Source organism: Aythya fuligula, chromosome 1 (assembly GCF_009819795.1).
Source record: "Aythya fuligula isolate bAytFul2 chromosome 1, bAytFul2.pri, whole genome shotgun sequence".
Classification (NCBI taxonomy): domain Eukaryota; kingdom Metazoa; phylum Chordata; class Aves; order Anseriformes; family Anatidae; genus Aythya; species Aythya fuligula.
The window spans coordinates 16,399,419-16,418,216 of NC_045559.1; the positions used below are offsets into that span (position 1 = coordinate 16,399,419).

Consider the following 18,798-nt stretch of genomic DNA (forward strand, 5'->3'; position numbering starts at 1 on the left):
ACCTTCAGAAGCTGCCTGGACATGGTCCTGGGCAGCCTGCTCTGGGTGTCCCTGCTTGGGCAGGGCTTGGAGCAGCTGGCTCCAGAGGGCCCTGCCAGCCTCAGCCTTTCTGTGATTCTGCCCCGAAAGAAAAGAGTGAACCCAACAAACCAAGCAACTTTTTGAACCCACGGTACATGCTTCAGTGGCCCAGCAGCTACTGAGAATCACCTTGATTATATTTGCTCCTTTACCAACATTCATTCTTCTGAAGACTTCTAAACCTAACTGTCCCTTGGGATTTAGCAGCAAAGACAGACTACTAGATGCTGGTCAACATGCCTGTGAAACTAAATTTGATGACATAGTCAGGGTCCAGATGGTTTTGCTTCTCCCTGAAACTGGATATAAACCGCAGACTCCACACTAGGAAAGAGATGCAGTGTTGACAAAGGTTGTTAACAATGGCCTTTCCTTCTCTCTCCCTCAAAAAGTGTTGAAATATTTTGACCAGATGTGTCATTTCCAAAAGTGCTAGAGATCTGATGGAATGTAGCATCCATCACACATTTGGCAATGGTGTTGAAAACAGATTACTTTTCTTTGTATTTGATAAGCATAACGTGTCTATGTTTATTATGTGGTCCCCTGAGGATGTATTACAGGTTTACCATTTCATTTATTTGCTTTTTCTGTACTTGGCAAGTGTAAATAGTAGAATAAATACGAAGGCAGTTACAGCTTAGCAGCATTAATGGCTTGTTGAAACAAAGTCCCAAAGTCTTCCTTTCTCTACAGCAAATCCTACTTTTCTGTCCAATTGCTTTTTTTTTTTTTTTTTTTTTTTCCAAGTGCAAAGATCACCTTTCTGAAGTATTACAGAGTTTTAGTTCTTTGTTGAATGCCAAATTCCCATAAAAGCATATTTTTCCTCTTCGTACACTTGAACACCTGAAAACATTTAAAGTATATCCTAACATTACTCATGGCGAAACATTTTCCTGCTTGCAAGTTATAGCCTCCCCCCATTCTTTCTATCTAGTCTGCTAAGCCTGTAAATACGGGTAGTTTGCTGTAACAGAAATAAGTACAGTCATCACTACAAAAGAAAACTAACCCTTCCTTCCTGGCACGTACAGTCAGGGTGGGTTCACCCTGCTGGGCTTTGGCCAAATAACAACAAGGCAATTAGCCCAAATCACTCACCTGTGTTCCCTCTTTAATCAGGGGGGTGAGGTGAGCACCTCCAGCCCACAGCCCTCCTGCCTAGCGACTAATCGTGGGTGGGACCTACATGTTTTACCTTATTTCTCTCGGGGGTGGTGCCACGTGACATAAATCTGACCATCAGAAACAAACCGTGCCTTTGATTATGCTATTTCAGTCCAACAAAATCAACAAGTTGCAATGAAATCTAAACCTAAGGCTATGCATCCATGCCTTATAAACAATTGTGTGAGACTAATCCTCACCAAACAAACAAGAAATCGCTGAATGATGGATTTCAAAATTTTCCATGAAGATTACATCCTGCCCCTGTTTGGAAACTTGTGTTACATCTATAAATAGTTCTGTGTTTTTCAACACTGGAAAAAGAGCTGCACTGGGGGAAAAAGCAGTAAAACTGTCACTTGTCACAGGAACGCAAAGTGGCAAAACTGAATTTAATCAGGTCTTAGACATTCTTTCTTTCAAGTGGACAACTACTGTGAACAAGGCTTTGAAGAACTGAGCCCCTTGTCAACTTGTTCTGTACTATGCTTTAAGCAATCTTTTGGCAAAATGGTCTTTAAGAAAGGAGCAGAAAACAAAAAAGCCAATTACTCATAAAGGACAGAATTGGCATAATTGTTTCTTAAATGTCAAAGTAGATGTCAGAGTAGTTTGAGTACTATTTTGCCTAAAAACATTACCATTCCCCTAGAAACTGGGACAGAATCATTATAACATGAACAATTGCCAAAAAGGCTCATAAGATCTGATCTGAGTATCTTCGGCTCTTTTAACCCTTCTACATTTCCTAGTGGCTCTCCATTGATATTTTTGGAAGTACAAGTCTATTTGCCAAAGGAAGCCAAGAGTTGCCCAAATCCTGTAAGTTAGGCAATACCGACTTAAGCACAGAAATTGCATTATCTCAAGCACTCAAATGAAGCAAGTCTGACCCCACCAACTGGCTCTCAAAATCCTGAGGGCTTTTCAAAGTGAAGGAGATGGGATGGAGAGTGTATAGATCGCGTGTTATGACTGACATTTGATCCTCCCCTGTCTCATCTTCTATGCATGAGCGTCACAGCTAGAGTTGCCTCTTAAATATTGAACAGGTATTTGTAGCACGTAGGTTTAGAAGAGGTCTCTGCTTCACATTTGCTCGTTTCCTGTCTAGAAAATGAAATCCAATGGGGGGTCCAATGAAATTGCCTTGCTTGTACCGAGGCCCTGCTATAGTGCAGTCACTGCGGTCTATACCCCAAATAACCAGATGCACGTGAGCTCAGATATACCTATGTATGCAGCAGATACACATCTGGCTGCACTGTAAACACAGCATGGGTGCTGCGTGCTTTCCTACCCAGAAGGGCAGTGAGTGTCCTACCTACTCTCTCTAGAGCCCAGCATTGCATTTCTCAGTCATGGCTTGTCTGACGCGTCACTGTGAATGGAGGTGTCTGAGAAAATCCATTCAGCTCAAAGATGGGAGTTTTAAGATATTGGGAATATGTGCTGCAGGAAAACAGACCACTCAATGAGCAAGTGTAAAATTATACACTTTATCAGCAGCCAGCTACTTCCTCGGGTTAGGATGTTGGAGATAATAAAGTATAAAATGCCACTGCTTCACATCACCTGCTTTCCTCATGACTACTTCTACTGCATGCTTGCTATCATCCTAACATCCAAACCCAGAAAACCGTTCCTTTATTCTAAACAAAAGGTTCTTTTGTCATTACCCTTTACTACAATTCAATATTTATTCTGTATGGGACCCTTGGCAGTCGGCTCCACAACCTCTGCCTAAAACAATTCTGAACCGCAGAGAAACGTGGGACCAGAACAGAACACATAGGGATTACTCCCAATCCCCAGGAGTAAATCACTTGAAGAAAAAGCATTTCATTAACTTCTCAGAAGGAAGAAAATCACAAGTGAATACAGCAAGGAAACCAATTCATGAACAAACCCTGAAGCTTAAAAAGCAATCCAGAAATAATAATAATAATAATAAAATTACAAATCCAATTTAAAATGGTTATTATCACTATCTCCTCATTTGCAAATAACTTGAAAATAGGGGAAAATAAGTTTTCCAGGTAGTATTTCTCTAATTTTCATTGGGGTCTCCTCAACATACGGCCAGGTTTAGGCTAAGTTGCCTGTCCCCAGCAGCTGTCCCTGGCACCCCTGCATCTCCATCAACCAGTTTCCCATCCGTAGAAAAGACATGTGTTATCCTACTTTATATACACATTTTTTTGTGTGTCAATTTTCAGGGACAGCAGCAATGCTGCTACATGCCAAATTCTGAGTTTGGTCCACAGACACAAGTGTTTTCTGGTTTGGGTACAGCAGTTTCCAAAGGAGGAGATAAGTGATGTGTTTTCATTGATTTTTTGTCGTGTTTTTCTCTTCAGGAACTGATTGCAACCCCTGGTATTTACAGTTCGAAGTTTCACTGTGTGGCATGAGGTTAAGAAGTGCCATCTGTATGTGCTTCAACCACTGAGATACACCAAGGTAGAAACATCTTTTTAAACACTGTGTAACCAAAAAATGGGTGTGTAGAGCACACACAAACAGGGAGAAACAAACATTTTTAGAGAGAGCTACTTTTATAGTAGCTTTTTAGCTAGTTTTATAGTAGCTTTTTCTGAAAGAAGCTGATGGACAAAACTGTCTGAGGTAAAACATCTCATTTACTTCCCAAGGTATGGTGTGGTAAACATTTCTTTTTTATAACTGGAGATCACTATTTTAGCAAAGAAATTGCTTATTTACTTTAGCTGCAGATAACTTGCTATTTATTTACATGCAGAAAACACCTTTTATCTCAGTAAAAAGTTTATTTTCTCAGTCAGACTTCTATTAAATATTTTTGCACCCGTAGCCATAGACGCTTTCCTGTCTCTGGAAACAAAAATACACCACTCCTATGAAATCCAGGAATGAGGTGGAAGGAAACACATACGAAAGCAACAAGGCAGCAGCAGCAGCAGCTTTTTATCAGCTGGACCAGATCATACAGGGGAGGAGGGCAAGTCTCCCACCCGTGACTTCTTTTACACGGGGGCAAGGAAGGCCTCAGGTAGCCGCAGCAGCCTGGTAGCTCCCCGACTTTAAAAGGATGGTCTTTATTTTGGATTCACTTTTTTAGGAACACAAACGTAAGTGTTCAAAAGCACTGTGTAAAGGCTGCTAGCCATTATTTCCCATTTTATACACAAAGCAATGACCATGGGCAGCAAACACACAGCCCAGGGTATCGCGGCCTGCTGCTTTCACAGTGAGGCCACTTGTTGCTTCCTCCCTGGCCTTTGCAGGCCCCTGGCTGCCCCTTTTCCTTCCCTTGCCCTCACGCTGGATGCACACATGCAATGCAAGCACAGGCAGGGCTGCACAAGCTCCCCAGGAACAGCCAAGTGCAAAATCCCTGTTCTGTCAGGAAATGTGCTCTGTAGGAAAGCCGCACCTCCGCTAACCGAGGGGAAGGTGCAGGGAGAAGCAGGGAGGGAGCATCCTCTCATTTCTATAATCCCGTAATTGTATAACCCGCAGGGTTTGCATCAAAGCTGTGTTTTAGGTGACATGAATTTACTTCCTTGGTGGATAGGGGAGGCCACAGAGGGTAGTTTGGGTGCCAATCCCTCCTCGATGATACCTAAAAGCGGTCTGGCTCCTCTGCATCCTGGCAGCATCTACCTGCTGACCACCAGAAGCATCTAATGTAGCAGAAGTGCATCAGAGCTGCTTTCTCTGCCCATCTGCACCCCAAAAACAGCCTCAGCAACCCCGTATACCCTCATCCAGAGGTGCTGGAGGCACAGCCTCCCTGAACATGGAGACAGGAGATCAGCACGCAGCTTGATGCTCCCAGCCCATATCCAGGGGCAGGGGCATTTTGGGGAGTGGGGCAGGGGAGTGCCAGCTCACACACACAAATAACACCCCATGCCACATATCTCAGGCACAACCATGGTCTTGAGTTTGTCCCAAGGGTTAAACCCAAGTGTTATGTCTCCTGTTACATTTGTATGGGGAAGGCATAGAGCTGGAGATCCAGGAGCATTAGCATAATGGCTTTTAAATTACAATAATAATGAAGATCCTTTACCAGCACAGGAGTTAAAAATAACAGAAGTTTATCGCACCAGGCAGGAGCTCTATCTTGATTTGTATTTGCTGATAGTCAATAATGTCACTGAATGCCAGTGGAGATTTAAAGTCAAAGAAATGTAAAGGCAATAGTTTAGCTTGCTTGGCCCCCCAAATGCTTGGGTATCTACCCCATGCTAGGGAAACCAGCCCATGTGAAAGCACAGAACTGAAGATCACTGCCTTCCAAAAATTACATGTTATATGACATTATTTTACATTTCTCTGGAGCATCCCAAAGCTCTAGCATACACTCAGGTTGACTTGTGCCTGCTCTGTTCCTCGAGGAGGGTGCACACACTTCTATTACGGTGCCTGGGTGAACTGTCAATAATGATGAGCAGGGCTGCTTGTGGCAGTAGCCACAGGTGCAGGCAGAGTGTGCAATGTGACACCCAAGCAAACTCGTGCAGCATCTGTGCACAGCTGAGGCCAGCACCAAGCTGCACAAGCAGGGACCACAGCACAACACTTAACACAGGCCAACATCGTGAGACTGGAGCAACATTCAACCAAAGAAGAAAAATCCCAAAGGAAACAGAATCAATTTGGCATTACTGTAAGCATCACTGTGGAATAAAAGTAACCTTTTCTAACAATCCTGTCAATTCAAGTTAGATATTTATTAATAACACTAAAAAGTCACAGACTGACCTATGCATACCAGAACCCCAGAGTAAAATTCTTCCCCCCTGGAAGGCAAGGGCAGGATTTCAGCAGGGTCCAAGTAGTTAACAGAAACCTAATGATGATATGTGCAGGCATGGCAATATGAGGCCAAGCTCTGCCTTCCTGCAGGAAAGCCTGGAAGGTATGAGGGAAACAGGAGAATGTGTCCTTCTAAGTGACCCCAAGCCTGCGCTGCGAGTACCAGCTCCCAGGGCAAAGTGTAGCTAAAAGGAGGGGGCTCTGAGGGATACATTACTAACCCTGTTCACCCCTCGCCAAGTGAAAAAAAAATCCACTGGGTGGAAAAGACCTTTTTTTTTCCTCCTTATTTATTTATTTATTTATTTATTTATTTATTTATATTTTTCTTTCTTTCCCCAGCAGTACTTGGGGGCTGTGTGAAAGGCTGGTGAGCGTAGGTGCCCACGCAAGGCGGCAGCAGCAGCCAGGAGCGGAGGTGGGCAGCGGGAGGCAGCTGGTGCAGGATGCTTGGGGCCAGTGTGGGATTTCCCTCGGGAGCTGCCATAGCCTGGCCCTGTGCACTCAACCCGGAGACAGAGCTGGGGCACTCGGGGCATGCCTGGAGCGCATCTGGATGAGCTTCATCCCAAAGCGGGCTGGTCCGCTCACTGCACGCGACAGGCACAGAAACCAGAGAGACTCGCTTCAAAAGAGCCTGACTTCAAAAGCTCCAGCTCGGGATCCAGCATGCAAATACCCACACGCCCACGGGAGCCCCACCATCCACATTCCTCCTTCCTCTCCTCGGCTCTGCTCCTGAGGGGCTGTGGGGGCACGGCCCTGCAGGACTCACGGCCCCAGCGTGGGTCTACACATGTAGGGCCTACACACTTAGGGCCTACACACGTAGGGCCTGCCAAGGGCAGTCCACGGCCCCACGCAGTGCTGAAGGTGTTTACTTTAGGTGAAGTTTTAAAAACTGCCACTCTCAAGTTTTTTTTAGACTAATTCTCTCAGTTTTCTTTTTTTTTTTTTTTTTTTTTTTTGTGACTTTTCAAGTTTTGTTTATATGCATGAGGACAAAATTACCATTCTTACTCAAACAATTCCCAAATCAAACCCAAGGATACTGGGCTTAGCTACATATCAGAGCCTCACAGTGATTGAACTGGATGGCACGGCTCCTCACCAGCCTCACGCACACTCACATGCCTCAGCAGCACAACGCAGCTCTAGGTGGAAACCAGATTTTTACAGCAGCACTGTCACTTCCGACTCGTATATAGATCAAATTCCCCAAGTTCATAAAGAGCGCAAATTCCTCCCTGACCTGCACAGCAGCTGCGTGCAGGGCAGGACTTTGTGTTTGTCTGGGTTGAGAGGTTAATGGCTACTGCATAGACACGTTTTTCAGTTAACTTGCAGGTCATTTTAGCAGATGATTTGCAGGTATTTTGCAATGCTTATAGATAACCAGGTGGAGCTCTGTCTGAGCTTTTTTTTTTTTTTTTTTTTTTTTTTTTCTTCTTTTTTTCTTTTTTTTTTTTTTTTGACTGTATCAGATAAACCAGAGAAAGCAAGCAGGTGAAAGTTTCCTGGATACAATCACAAACTGCAAGACTCCGCCCTTCTAGTTTCCAAACAGCCAGCTTCTCGAAACAAATACCACAGGGAGCTCAGTGCTTGTCGGAATTACTACAGACTCCTACTCATGAAAAGCCTTATTTCAGTTATCTCAGGACATGCAGCAGACAGACAGATCAACATCATAGAAGAGCTGCAAAGTTCAGACCTTCACCCAACATGAGAACGATGCAAAGCTCCAAGCATTATAAAACCAGAGGTCTCCAGTCCTTCATGTCCCTACCTGAGACTTCATGCACCTAAACTGCAGTCAGACTGTTCCTATAATCTATTTTTCTGTCCTGAATACTCTCTTCAGTCTAACAAAATGACTTCTTCAAGCTCCTTGCTCCAAGTCAAGTTCTTATCTTCTGCTATTAGCTCAAGAGCTACTGGTTTGGGCAGACAATGACCACGCAGCCACCTGAGCATTAATCCAAATGTTTTTTTAAGGCCACAAGCCAGTTGCTTGTTTTTTCTGCAAGTCCTCACAGGACACAAAAACGGCATTTATGAGCTAACTTACCACCTCAGCTGCCCCCCAGCATTTTGTAAGAAATAGGAGTCGCTTGTCAGGTGACGCACCCCCACAAATTCAATCAGTGCAGTTAATATCACTTTCATTTTCCTGAAGCAAAAAGGAACACAAGCCTGCAAACACAACAGAGAGCACGGCTCTGTCCCCTGAGGCCCCGCCGCACTTAATGACTACTTACAGTAACAAGCACTGCCAGGATTACGCCACAGTTTGGTATTTTTTTAATACAATCCTCAAAAAAAGAAGCATCTCCCAAAGTGTCGTTCTATGTGCCTAGTACTTGCAGCTATTTTATGCAAAAACGAGTACAAATATTAGCTTTAGGGTTGCACGGGGAGGCAGCGAGGAATGTATCTGGTTATAACGTTTGAAAGTCAACAGAAGTATGGGATCAGGTCCACTGTAAACTTTATAGAGTGGCACCTGCAGAGGAAATTACTCATAGCATGATTGATGCCACAATTAGAGGCATAAAAAGTAATTCCATGATAAACAAGCGACAGAGCAGAAAAAGAATATCCTAAGAGCGTATGCATGCTCACATAAAAGCACATATTGAACAGTCTACCTAACAGAAGAACCGGTTTTCACTGACACACACAAGTTCTCCAAGGCAGAAAATCACACAATACTCATCCCTCTTCGCCCCCACAACACTGGGATCTCTCAGTGCTGATTTTGGTGCTGTTGGGCCATTATCTGCCCTTCGCTCCGAGGCAGCAATCCCGGAGCAATGAGCCAAGTTACACAACTATTTCACAGCCTTATAGCTTCAAGAGTCACCGTGTCCCACAGCGGCACGGGCCAGCAGCACTCTGCTGGTCAAACCAGCACGGCCCCACTGGCCTCACATCTACCCAGGCCATGCCATCAGGGACCCGAGCCAAAACCTAAGGATTGACCAGCCAAACCTCCCAGTGTGCAGACGAGAATATCAACTGGCCTATGTCTTGTTAAAAAAGCATAGATACAAAATCTCACCCTTTTTTTAAAAAACAAAAGAGAATAGAAGGGTGAGAGGAGCTGGTTCTCCAAAGCCATCACGTCTTACCATTCGTAGGCTTAACCCCAAGCACTACAGATACATGCACATTCCCTGCATCTTTACAAGTTAGGTTAGTTACTCCCTTTATGCAACCACATCAGAAAAGCTTTAGCCAAAGTACCACCTAAACCGAGGGAATATATACCCCCCACATGTATTATTTACCCTCGTGATCCACATTTACTAAACAACTTCAATGCACCACTTCAATGCACAGCACATGGGCTCGATACATTTTTGTGGTTCCTCTCCAAGAACTTCACAGATAAATTGCTGCCTCAGGAAACTGAAAGCTGCACGTTAAACTGCTAGTAGCTTATTTCTGCCCATGCCCCCATGCTGGTCCAATGATCAGACACTTTATGAACCTCGAACGCTTGCTTACCTGAGACCGACACTTTCATGAGGGCTTCCAGGGGCCTGTTGTTGTCCAGATCTCGACTGAGTTTGAGTTCCCCAGTGGCAGAGTCCAAAAGGAGCAAGTTTAATTCGTTGCCTTGCACAAAGGTGTAGGCCAGGCTGTCAGACACATCGGGATCATGAGCAGGGATCTTGCCAATCACGCCAGAGGGGAAGCTGTTGGACTTGTTGGTCACGTAGTTGTTGAAGAGGATCTGGAAGTCCTGCAGCACCGGCGGGTTATCGTTCTGATCCAGGAGGCGGATGTGCACGGTCGCCCGGCTCACAAGAGGGGCCGAGGTGGCCTGCACCACAATCACGTACTCTGTCCGGCTCTCGTAATCCAGGTCCATCAGGGCCGTGAGGTCTCCATTCAGCAAGTCTAGCTGGAAGACCTCGGGGATGTTGCCCTCTACTATCTGGTACATGATCTGTGCGTTGGTCCCCTCATCGGGGTCAGCTGCGCTGATTCGTGCCACAATAGAGCCCACGGGGCTGTTTTCCTCCACAAAAATGTCAAATTCATCCTTCTCAAAGACAGGAGGGTTGTCGTTAATGTCCAGCACAGTCACCTGGATATCCACAGAGGCTTTCAGGGGTGGGCTGCCCCTGTCTACAGCAAAGGCCCGCAGGCTGTAGACAGCCACGTTCTCACGGTCCAGCTTGCGTAGTGTGCGTATCACGCCGGAAGTGGGTTCGATGTAGAAGTCTCCATCTCCATCATCACCGCCCTGGAACGTGTAGAGGAGACGGCCGTTGAGGCCCGAGTCACGGTCAGTGGCCGAGAGCTGCAGGACGCTGGTGGAGAGAGGCACGTCCTCGAAAACCGAGCCCTGGTAGCGGTCGCGCAGGAAGCGGGGTGCGTTGTCATTAGCATCCAGGATGAGGATCTCGACGTAGGTGGTGTCCGATTTCTGGGGGATGCCGTTGTCATGGGCTGTAATGGCCAACGTGTAGGAGGCTTGGTCCTCGTAGTCCAGCTCCATCAGGGTGGTGATGGTGCCGGTGTCGGGGTCGATGCGGAACTGGGGGATGTTATCATCCAAAATGTAAGTGATTCTCGCGTTCTCCCCCGTGTCTTCGTCGGTGGCACTGATGGTGACGATTGAGGTGCCAATGGGCTTGTCCTCACTGACGCTCACTGTGTAGTGGGAGCTCTGGAAGACCGGGCGGTGCGTGTTGGCATCCGTGACATTGATGAAGACCTGGACGGTGTCAAAGCGAGTGCCGTCAGAGGCAGTGACTGTGAGCACGTACTGCCGTTCCTGCTTGTAATCCAGGGGCAAGGCCAGCGTGATCAGGCCCCCTCCGCTCTGACTGGTGATGGCAAAACGGTTCCTCGTGTTGCCACTGGTGATCTGGTAAGTCACGACACTGTTCACGTCCCTGTCCACTGCCGTCAGGGTCAGGACGCTGCTGCCCACAGCCGCGTCCTCGTTCAGCCTGAGGTGGTACACCTTCTCGGTGAAGGTGGGGTTGTTGTCGTTCACGTCCAGGACGGTGATGGACACGCTGGCCGAGGAGGTCATGACCGGCACGCCGTGGTCCCTGGCCTCCACCCCAAAGTGATAGTTCTCCACAGTTTCTCGGTCCAGCTCTGCGGCCACTGTGATCCACCCCGTGCTGTTGTTGATCTGGAAAGGGAACCCCGAGTCACCCGCCGCAGGGGCACCCCCGGCGGGCGGTGCCATCTCTATGAGTTTGTACTCCAGGCGCGCGTTCTCCCCAGAGTCCGCATCCACGGCCTGGATGTGCAGTACCGAGTAGCCCAGGGGAACGTTCTCCAGCACCGTGGCCTGGAAGGGAGTGCTGACAAAGATGGGGGCGTTGTCGTTCACGTCCACGACCTGCACCGACACCATGCCACTGGAGTTGATTAAAGGAGGCCTGCCCCCGTCCTGGGCTTTGATCCGGAGTGTGTACTCCCGAATAGTCTCGTAATCCAGAGGGTTGATCAGGTCAATGGCACCGGAGAAGGAGTGGATGTAGAACTGACCTTTGAGGTTGCCGCTCACGATGCTGTAGTGCACCTGGGCATTGCTGCCCCGGTCCCGATCCGTGGCCTGCACCTGCAGTATCTGGCTGTTGACCGGGGCATCCTCTTGCACCTGGACCAGGTAGCGCTTCTCGCTGAACTGGGGGTAGTTGTCGTTCTCGTCCTCGACCGTGATGTGCACCATGGCCGTGGCGCTGCGCGGTCCTGGATCCTTGCCCTGGTCGTTAGCTTCCACCACCAGGTGATACTCAGAGACCTCCTCACGGTCCACCGGAGCTCGGGTCCTCACGACGCCCGAGCGTGGGTCGATCTCGAAGACCCCATCGCCCGCTCCCGGCTCCAGCAGGCGGTACAGCATGTTGGCATTGGCCGGGGCGTCGCCGTCGGTGGCGCGGATGGTCAGCACCTCGTAACCCACCTCCAGGTTCTCCCGAATGCTCTCCCGGTACTCGGGCTGCTCAAACACCGGCTCGTGGTCGTTGGTGTCGCTGACGGTCACCGTCAGGTAGGTGGTGGCCGAGCGGCGGCGCGGGGAGCCGTGATCGGAGGCGGTCACCTTCAGCACGTGGGTGTCCTTCGTCTCCCGGTCGAGGCTGCGGGCAGTGACCACGCTGCCCGTCTGGGCGTCGATGGAGAAGTAATCGTTGGAGCGCTCGTCGAAAAGCGCCTCCATGGAGTACGCCAGCCTGCCCGCTTCCCCTTCATCGGGGTCCTGGGCCCTCAGCACGATGACGGCCGTGCCGGCGGGCTCGTTCTCGGGGATGGACACCTGGTAGCTGGGCAGCTGGAACTGCGGCGGGCTGTTGGGGCTCCTCGCCCGCCGCGCTCCCCGCCGCCCCCAGCTCTCCGCACCGCTCCGGGGTGGCGGGGGGCAGCCTGCCGAGACCCCCCCGGCTCCGGGGGGCTCGGGGACCCCCCGCCGCCGGGCTCGCCGCGGGCAGAGCCCCCCACCTCGGGGCTCGGCGGGGCCGGGGGCTCGGCGCAGCGCGGTGCCCGCAGCCCTCAGGTGCCCGGCGGGCGGCAGCGCGGGGGGCTCGGGGGCGCGGCGCCCCGCAGCCCCCGGGGGCAGGTGGAGGAGCGGGGCGGTGCGGGGCGGCCGCAGCTCCCCGCCGCCCGCCGGGGCCAGGGCGCAGAGCAGAGCGGCCCAGGACACGCAGGAGGCGGCGGACAGCCGCGGCATCTCCGGGGCTCAGGAGGCAGAGACGGCGGGCAGGGGGCTGCCGCACAATCCATCCACCCGCCGGGCTGCCCAGCCGCCCTCATCCATCAGCCCCGGCCGCCGCCGCCGCCGCCTCCTCCCGGGCTCCTCGGACGCCCCGTCCCGGTGCCCGTCCCCGTCCGCGGGCGGCGGGTTGGAGAGCTCCAACTTTTCCACCTTCAACTTTGAAGTGAGTTCAAAATGGCTCCTCTCCTCCTCCTCCTCCTCCTCCTCCTCCCGCTGCTGCTCCCGAGAGGGCGATTAGCATAAACCTGCTGCTCGTCTCCTTCTCCAAAAAAAAAAAAAAAAAAATTAAATACCGAAGCACTCCCCCCTCTTTCTCCTCCTCCTCCTCTTCCTCCTCCTCCTCCTCCTCCTCCTCCTCCTCCTCCTCCTAGGGCGCAGCGCCCCCTCGGCGGGGCCGCCCCACGGACGGCTCGGTCCCGCGTGGTCCCTGCGGCCACCCCGTCCCCTTCCCGTCCCTGTCCCCGTCCCTGTCCCTTTCCCCGTCCCCGTCCCGTCCCCACAGCTCCGCGGCGGCGCGGGGGCTGCCCGGGGCGGGGATTCCCGACGGCCCCGCCCGGCCCCTCCCGGGTGGGGGCCGGGGGCCGGATCCTGCCCCCGGGGGCTCCCGCCCCGCTCAGCTCGGCGCCGGGCTCCGTGCCCCGGCCGGGCTCGGCACGGCTCGGCTCCGGGGGCAGGAGGAGGGAGAAGGTGCCCAGGGTGGCCGCGGAGCGAGCGGCTGGCTTCCCCGTGCGGCAGCCACCTGTCGCCTCGGGTTTGCCGTTTCAACCGAAATTAAAGGGATTGAAAAATACCTAAACGCAAATAAAATATATAGAGCGAAAGAAAAGAAACGTGGGATCGCTTTGCAGAGCGAGGGTAACTCCGGTTCCCCCCCAGCCGGAGCTGCGCTGTGCGCTCCCCGCCTTTCCCGGGGCTGCCGCTTTGCTGGAGAGCAGCAGGTAGGACCCGGAGCCTTCAACTAAGGATTTCTTTGGGGCGACTGCAAATAACGCACGAGCTGCAAAGTTAGGCAGTTTGCGAGCAGAAGCAAAGCCAAAGCCCAACGTTTCGCTGTTGCCCCGGTGAGCGCGGTGTCGCTCCTCTCTCTGACTTCCCGACGGGCACTTTCCGTCGCTGTGATTGCGCTATCCCCGGTGGGTTTGCAATGTTCCCGTTGGGTTTGCAGCATCCCCGTTGGGTTTGCAGTGTCCCCGTTGGGTTTGCAGCGTCCCCGTTGGGTTTGCAGTGTCCCCGTTGGGTTTGCAGTGTCCCCGTTGGGTTTGCAGTGCTCCCCTGTGGACGCCTGGCCCCATCCCCGCGGCTGCGGCGTCCCCTGCTGGGGGCGGCCAGAAGCGCGCAGGTTGCGCGCCCGCGCTGCCAACCGCAGCAGAGGGAGCAGGGAGCTGGGAGAAAGGAAAAAAAACGGGCCACAAATGCCAAAAAATGCCAGCAATACCAAAAAAGTGATGGCTCAGTTACAGAGAAAGCCAGCAAGAGGCAAGTGAGAAGACACCGAAGGTGCCACGCCGCGTTTCTGCGATGTGCTCTGCCCCGTGTAGGCACGACAGCAACTTTTAGGGCAAGTTGTTGCTCTTCGGATTAGGTTTTTCAAGATTAGGCTGTTCAGCACTCATGAGAAAGCTGTGTAAATTTAAAAAAAAAAAAAAAAAAAAAAAAAGATTCTTTCAACTGCTTTTTATCCCCGGAACTGCATTATTTCAAGGAGGAGGGAAAAAATGGATTATTGCCAATATGTCTGTCAGGAAATAAAAAAAAGCTTTATAAATTGCAGTTTTGGAAGGTGTTTAGCTGATTCAGCTTTACTCCATCAGATTTTTTTTAATGGAATTTAGAAGCTTAGTTGCCTTTTCTGATCCTCTGATGAAAACAGTAGTTCATGAAAAGGAAGAGGAAGAAAATAGGTTCAAAAGGAATTAAAAATAACTTCCCCATTATCACATTTGAGTGCATGTAGTGGTGCCTTTTATACTCACAAAAATCAAACAACTCACGCTGTACTTGATTTAATTCATATCAACATTAACTTGGCATCTGGATAAAAAACACCCTGGTGTTAAGTCTATGTTTTTCTCTCTTCATGCAATACTGAATGCCCACATCTTGAAGAATTTTTTTTTTTTAATTTTTTTTTTTGTGTTACAACACAATCCTTCTCTACAGGTTTTTTAATGTGAGTTCCAAGTACTTGTTTCAGGAGTTTTTATTAGGTTAAACAGATCCACAAGAAAAGAATGTTTAAACTTTTTTCTTCCCATTTTATTGCAGCAAGAGGCAACATCCAAGAGTCTGGAAAGGGAAGATATTGTAAAAGCATTTGTATGAAACTAATTATGAACATAATTACACAAAATCCTCTGTTCTGCTCCTTTTGTGTTACTTGCCTGCTTCTTTCTTGGAGCCACTTGCCAAGCAGTTAATTTTCTCTTGTTTATCTGACGTTTCACTGTTTTCTCATTAATTACACAATTCCTATTGTTCCGAAGCCCTTTCACGCATTCTACCACTTGTCATATAATCGTGCTGTAAAAATGTATTTCAAATGCTAAGCAGCAAATACAGTATTCAAATGCAAGGTCGACTCGTTGCCCTGGTGAAAGGAGTGGCTTATTTAACACATGGCAACTCAAATCTTTTCAGAAAATGGTGAAATGTCCCTGCCTGTCCCAATACTGCTCCGTTAAAACTGGGGTCATCGCTTGGGCAGGGGTCAGGCCTGGACCCATTCCTTTTTGCTGCTCTTTCTGTGGGGTCTTGCTTCCAGAGGGTTGGAGACGGTAACGGTGAAAGCCAACCGCTGGTAAAGGAAACTCAAGGTGGGGATGAAAATCAGAATTATGTTTCATGTTTTGGCTGGCAGGTTTTCAGCAAAGGCTGATCCTTCAAAGAAAATTAGATACTCCCTTTGGGTCTCATTCCTGGTATTAACTGTCCTTTTCTATAGAAGGAATCACACCGACATCAAGACGATGGGAGACTTCCATAAAAATATGTAAGTGGGCGAGGTTTTGCCTGACCCTTTGTTTTCTTGGTACCAACTGATGACATGTTCATTTCACGGTTCAAAAAATGCTCTGTTTCGACTTGCCTGGGAGTGGAGTATTTCAAGCTTCTTTCCAAAGTGAATTTAAAACAAAACTGAGATGCTAAAAAAGAAAAGAGATTTATATATATATATATATATAGCACTGTTACCCAGATCCATTCAGTGCTCAGCGCAACAAAAAATAAATTAAACTTCAAGAGATTTTCTTAAAACTTGAGGTTTAAAAGAGCAGGGAAAAGACCCTGTGAGTAGTGGAGAGAATTGCTCGTTGTTTTAAGTTCTGCTGTGAGATCTCCAGACCAAAGGAAGAGGAATGTGGAGCTGGAGTTGCCTGTGTCTGGGTCTGACAACAGTTTTTAAGGCTGATTCAGCATATCATCCATCTTTGTGAGGGAAATTGTTCTCTCGTTGCAAGAAAAAGGAGCTTTTCTCATCTCAGCCCATTAGAACATCAAGAGAATGCTTAAAAATTCATGTACATTAATTCTGTGTTACAAACGGTTCACTTTTTTTAAGAATAAGAGGGGTGAAAACCTTCCTGTCATGGGAATTTTCAAGTGTATTGCAAACAGGTAATGTGTGGCGTGCCCCCCCAGCACTCAGTGGTTTTATCTGCCTAATTTTTGCTTGGGGAGGGGCTGCACATATGAAAAATTATCCTCAGGTTTAGGCATCCGTGCAACACAAACTATATCTTGTACAGGATCTACATGTACATAACGTTAAACATAAATTTATACCTGTAACTTGTATTTATAACTGCATTTACTCACTTCGCAAATGCCCTGGTGATCTATTCCTGCTAAAGTAACGCTCTGAGAAAATAATGTTAGAAACCACAACAGCCAGTCATAAAGAAGCCTTTAACCACACTTTATTCATCAACTTTCCAATTTTCCAACACCTGTAGAGAAAATACAAGCTTTATGCCATACGTGAGGAGTGCATAAAGCTAAGTTCTGTAGGGGAACATTATCATCTCGGATACAACTAACAACACATTAGACGTGCAAACAAAGTGTGCCTGAATAACAAATAACTTGCTAGCTTTTAGGCCACCTGTTGGTGGGTCCTGATATCTCCTGCCCTGGACGTTTAGGTTGGCAATGAGGAGCCATTTCTGCTCAGAAAGAGCAGTCAGGCACTGGGACGGGTTGCCCAGGGAGGTGGTGGAGTCACCGTCCCTGGGGGTGTTCAAGGAGAGGTTGGATGTGGTGCTTGGGGACATGGGTTAGTGGTGGCATTGGTGGTAGGGGGTGGTTGGACCAGGTGATCTGGGAGGGCTTCTCCACATTAATGGTTCTGTGATTCTTTGTTATCCAGGATCTCACACCAGCACAGATTGGCCTGCTGGGATCCCAGATGAAGTCTAACAAAAAAGAGAGAAGCGAGCTGGGACGTGACACCTGTGCTGCTCCCCATGTGCCCATGGCAGCCAGAATCCGGTCCTGGGGAGGATGCAGGTGCCCTCCTAACACCACGTGGCGTGTGTTAGGAGGGCACCTACTGCCCTTAACATCCCCACCACGCGTGGTTGGGAGCCCCAGCCTGATGCTGACCGGCTCCTCCACAGCTGGGGCACCACGTGAAAGTCTCCTCCTGCCCGAAGCCCCAGCAAGAGACTGGGACCCAGTGCGGTGTGTCAAACTGGTCTGAGCACCAGGGCTGATTGGCAGGAAGAGTGGTTACCTGTGGCATCACTCCAGTGGGTTCATGCTGGATAAAGCCAGCATTTTAGACAATTGCTCTAATCGCTAGGAAGAAGCATGACAAAAGTTGGTGTATGGATGGGCATTTGGACCTCTAACTCCCATGGGAAGCTGTTCCCTTTCCAGTCCAAGGAGTCTCATATGAGCAAAAGTTATTACTTCTTTCACCTTTCGTCTGAGTTTATTTCGAGAACTGAAGAATTAGTTGGAGCTCCATGAGATGAAATCTGAACCTTCACCTATTGCAGGAACCACACAGGTTTGGAAAGGTTTCAGAAAACACTTCTGTTGCTAACAGTAATTATTCTTAAAGTCAAGAGCAGATTCCAAAATGCTGGGATCCTTCTTGCAGCAACAATGTTCAAGGCTTCTTGGCTGTGTGTAGCTTCTATTGTGTAGCGAGAGGAGAAACAATTTGGAGCTGTTAGGCAGGGAGTTTGCTTTAGCCTATCACATTGCTGCTTCTTTTAAAATCCTCTGTGGAGATAGCAGTGATTCGGTGTTGTAACTTGTTTATTTCCTTAGACTTAATACCATCCATTTATAATTTACCCTAAGGAGCTCAGCTCCACCCTTCTCAAATACTGTAGCCTGTGAATTTCCTCACTCCAAATAGGTTTGGTATTCTTTCCCCTCACTTACATTAGCTAAAGGTTCAACTAGTTAAAACATGCAAACAGACAAATACACCAATAGAAGAGCAAATCTCATGCCCAGAAGTTGCACGGCAGCTAAGAGCAAATAAAGTCTGAGTGTGGCTCGACTCTGATTTATGGGAAGACTGAGGTGGTGAGGAGGCGAATGCATCGTAAATGCAGTCCTAAAAACACTCTGTAACAGCAGAGTATGCCAAAACTGATGCTCCAGTTTAAATAAGAGATGTGGAAAGCCCTGATTTATAGATTTGTATGATGTTCTTACCTCAGAACCATAGGATCATTCAGGTTGGAAAAGACCTTCAAAGTCACCAAGTCCAACCATCAGCCTGACCTACAGAGACCCATCACTAAACCATGTCCCTCAGTGCCACATCCATGTGTCTCTCAAATACCTCCAGGGATGGGGACTCCACCCCTTCTCTGGGCAGAGTCTCGTGCTGTGCAACCAGGTCCAAAATCAGCTCTGGTGGCTTTGCCCAAGAGGCTCAGATGAGTTTGCTGAGGGAGCAGTACCTTCTCCCTAAATGAAGGAGCAGCACGACAGATGTGCTTGCTTTGCCAGCTCCTGATATGTAATCGGGG

At 48.9% G+C, this 18,798-nt stretch overlaps 1 protein-coding gene across 1 annotated transcript in view; it reads right to left on the minus strand.

Annotated features, from left to right (window-relative positions):
• The window catches only part of CELSR1 (cadherin EGF LAG seven-pass G-type receptor 1), a 159,355-nt gene extending 146,595 nt beyond the window's left edge, over positions 1–12,760 (minus strand). The window contains exon 1 of the mRNA XM_032201043.1: positions 9,571–12,760. Within this exon, the coding sequence (XP_032056934.1) occupies positions 9,571–12,760 (3,190 nt within the window). The remainder of the gene's footprint in view (positions 1–9,570) is intronic.
• Between the last annotated feature and the right edge of the window lie 6,038 nt (positions 12,761–18,798).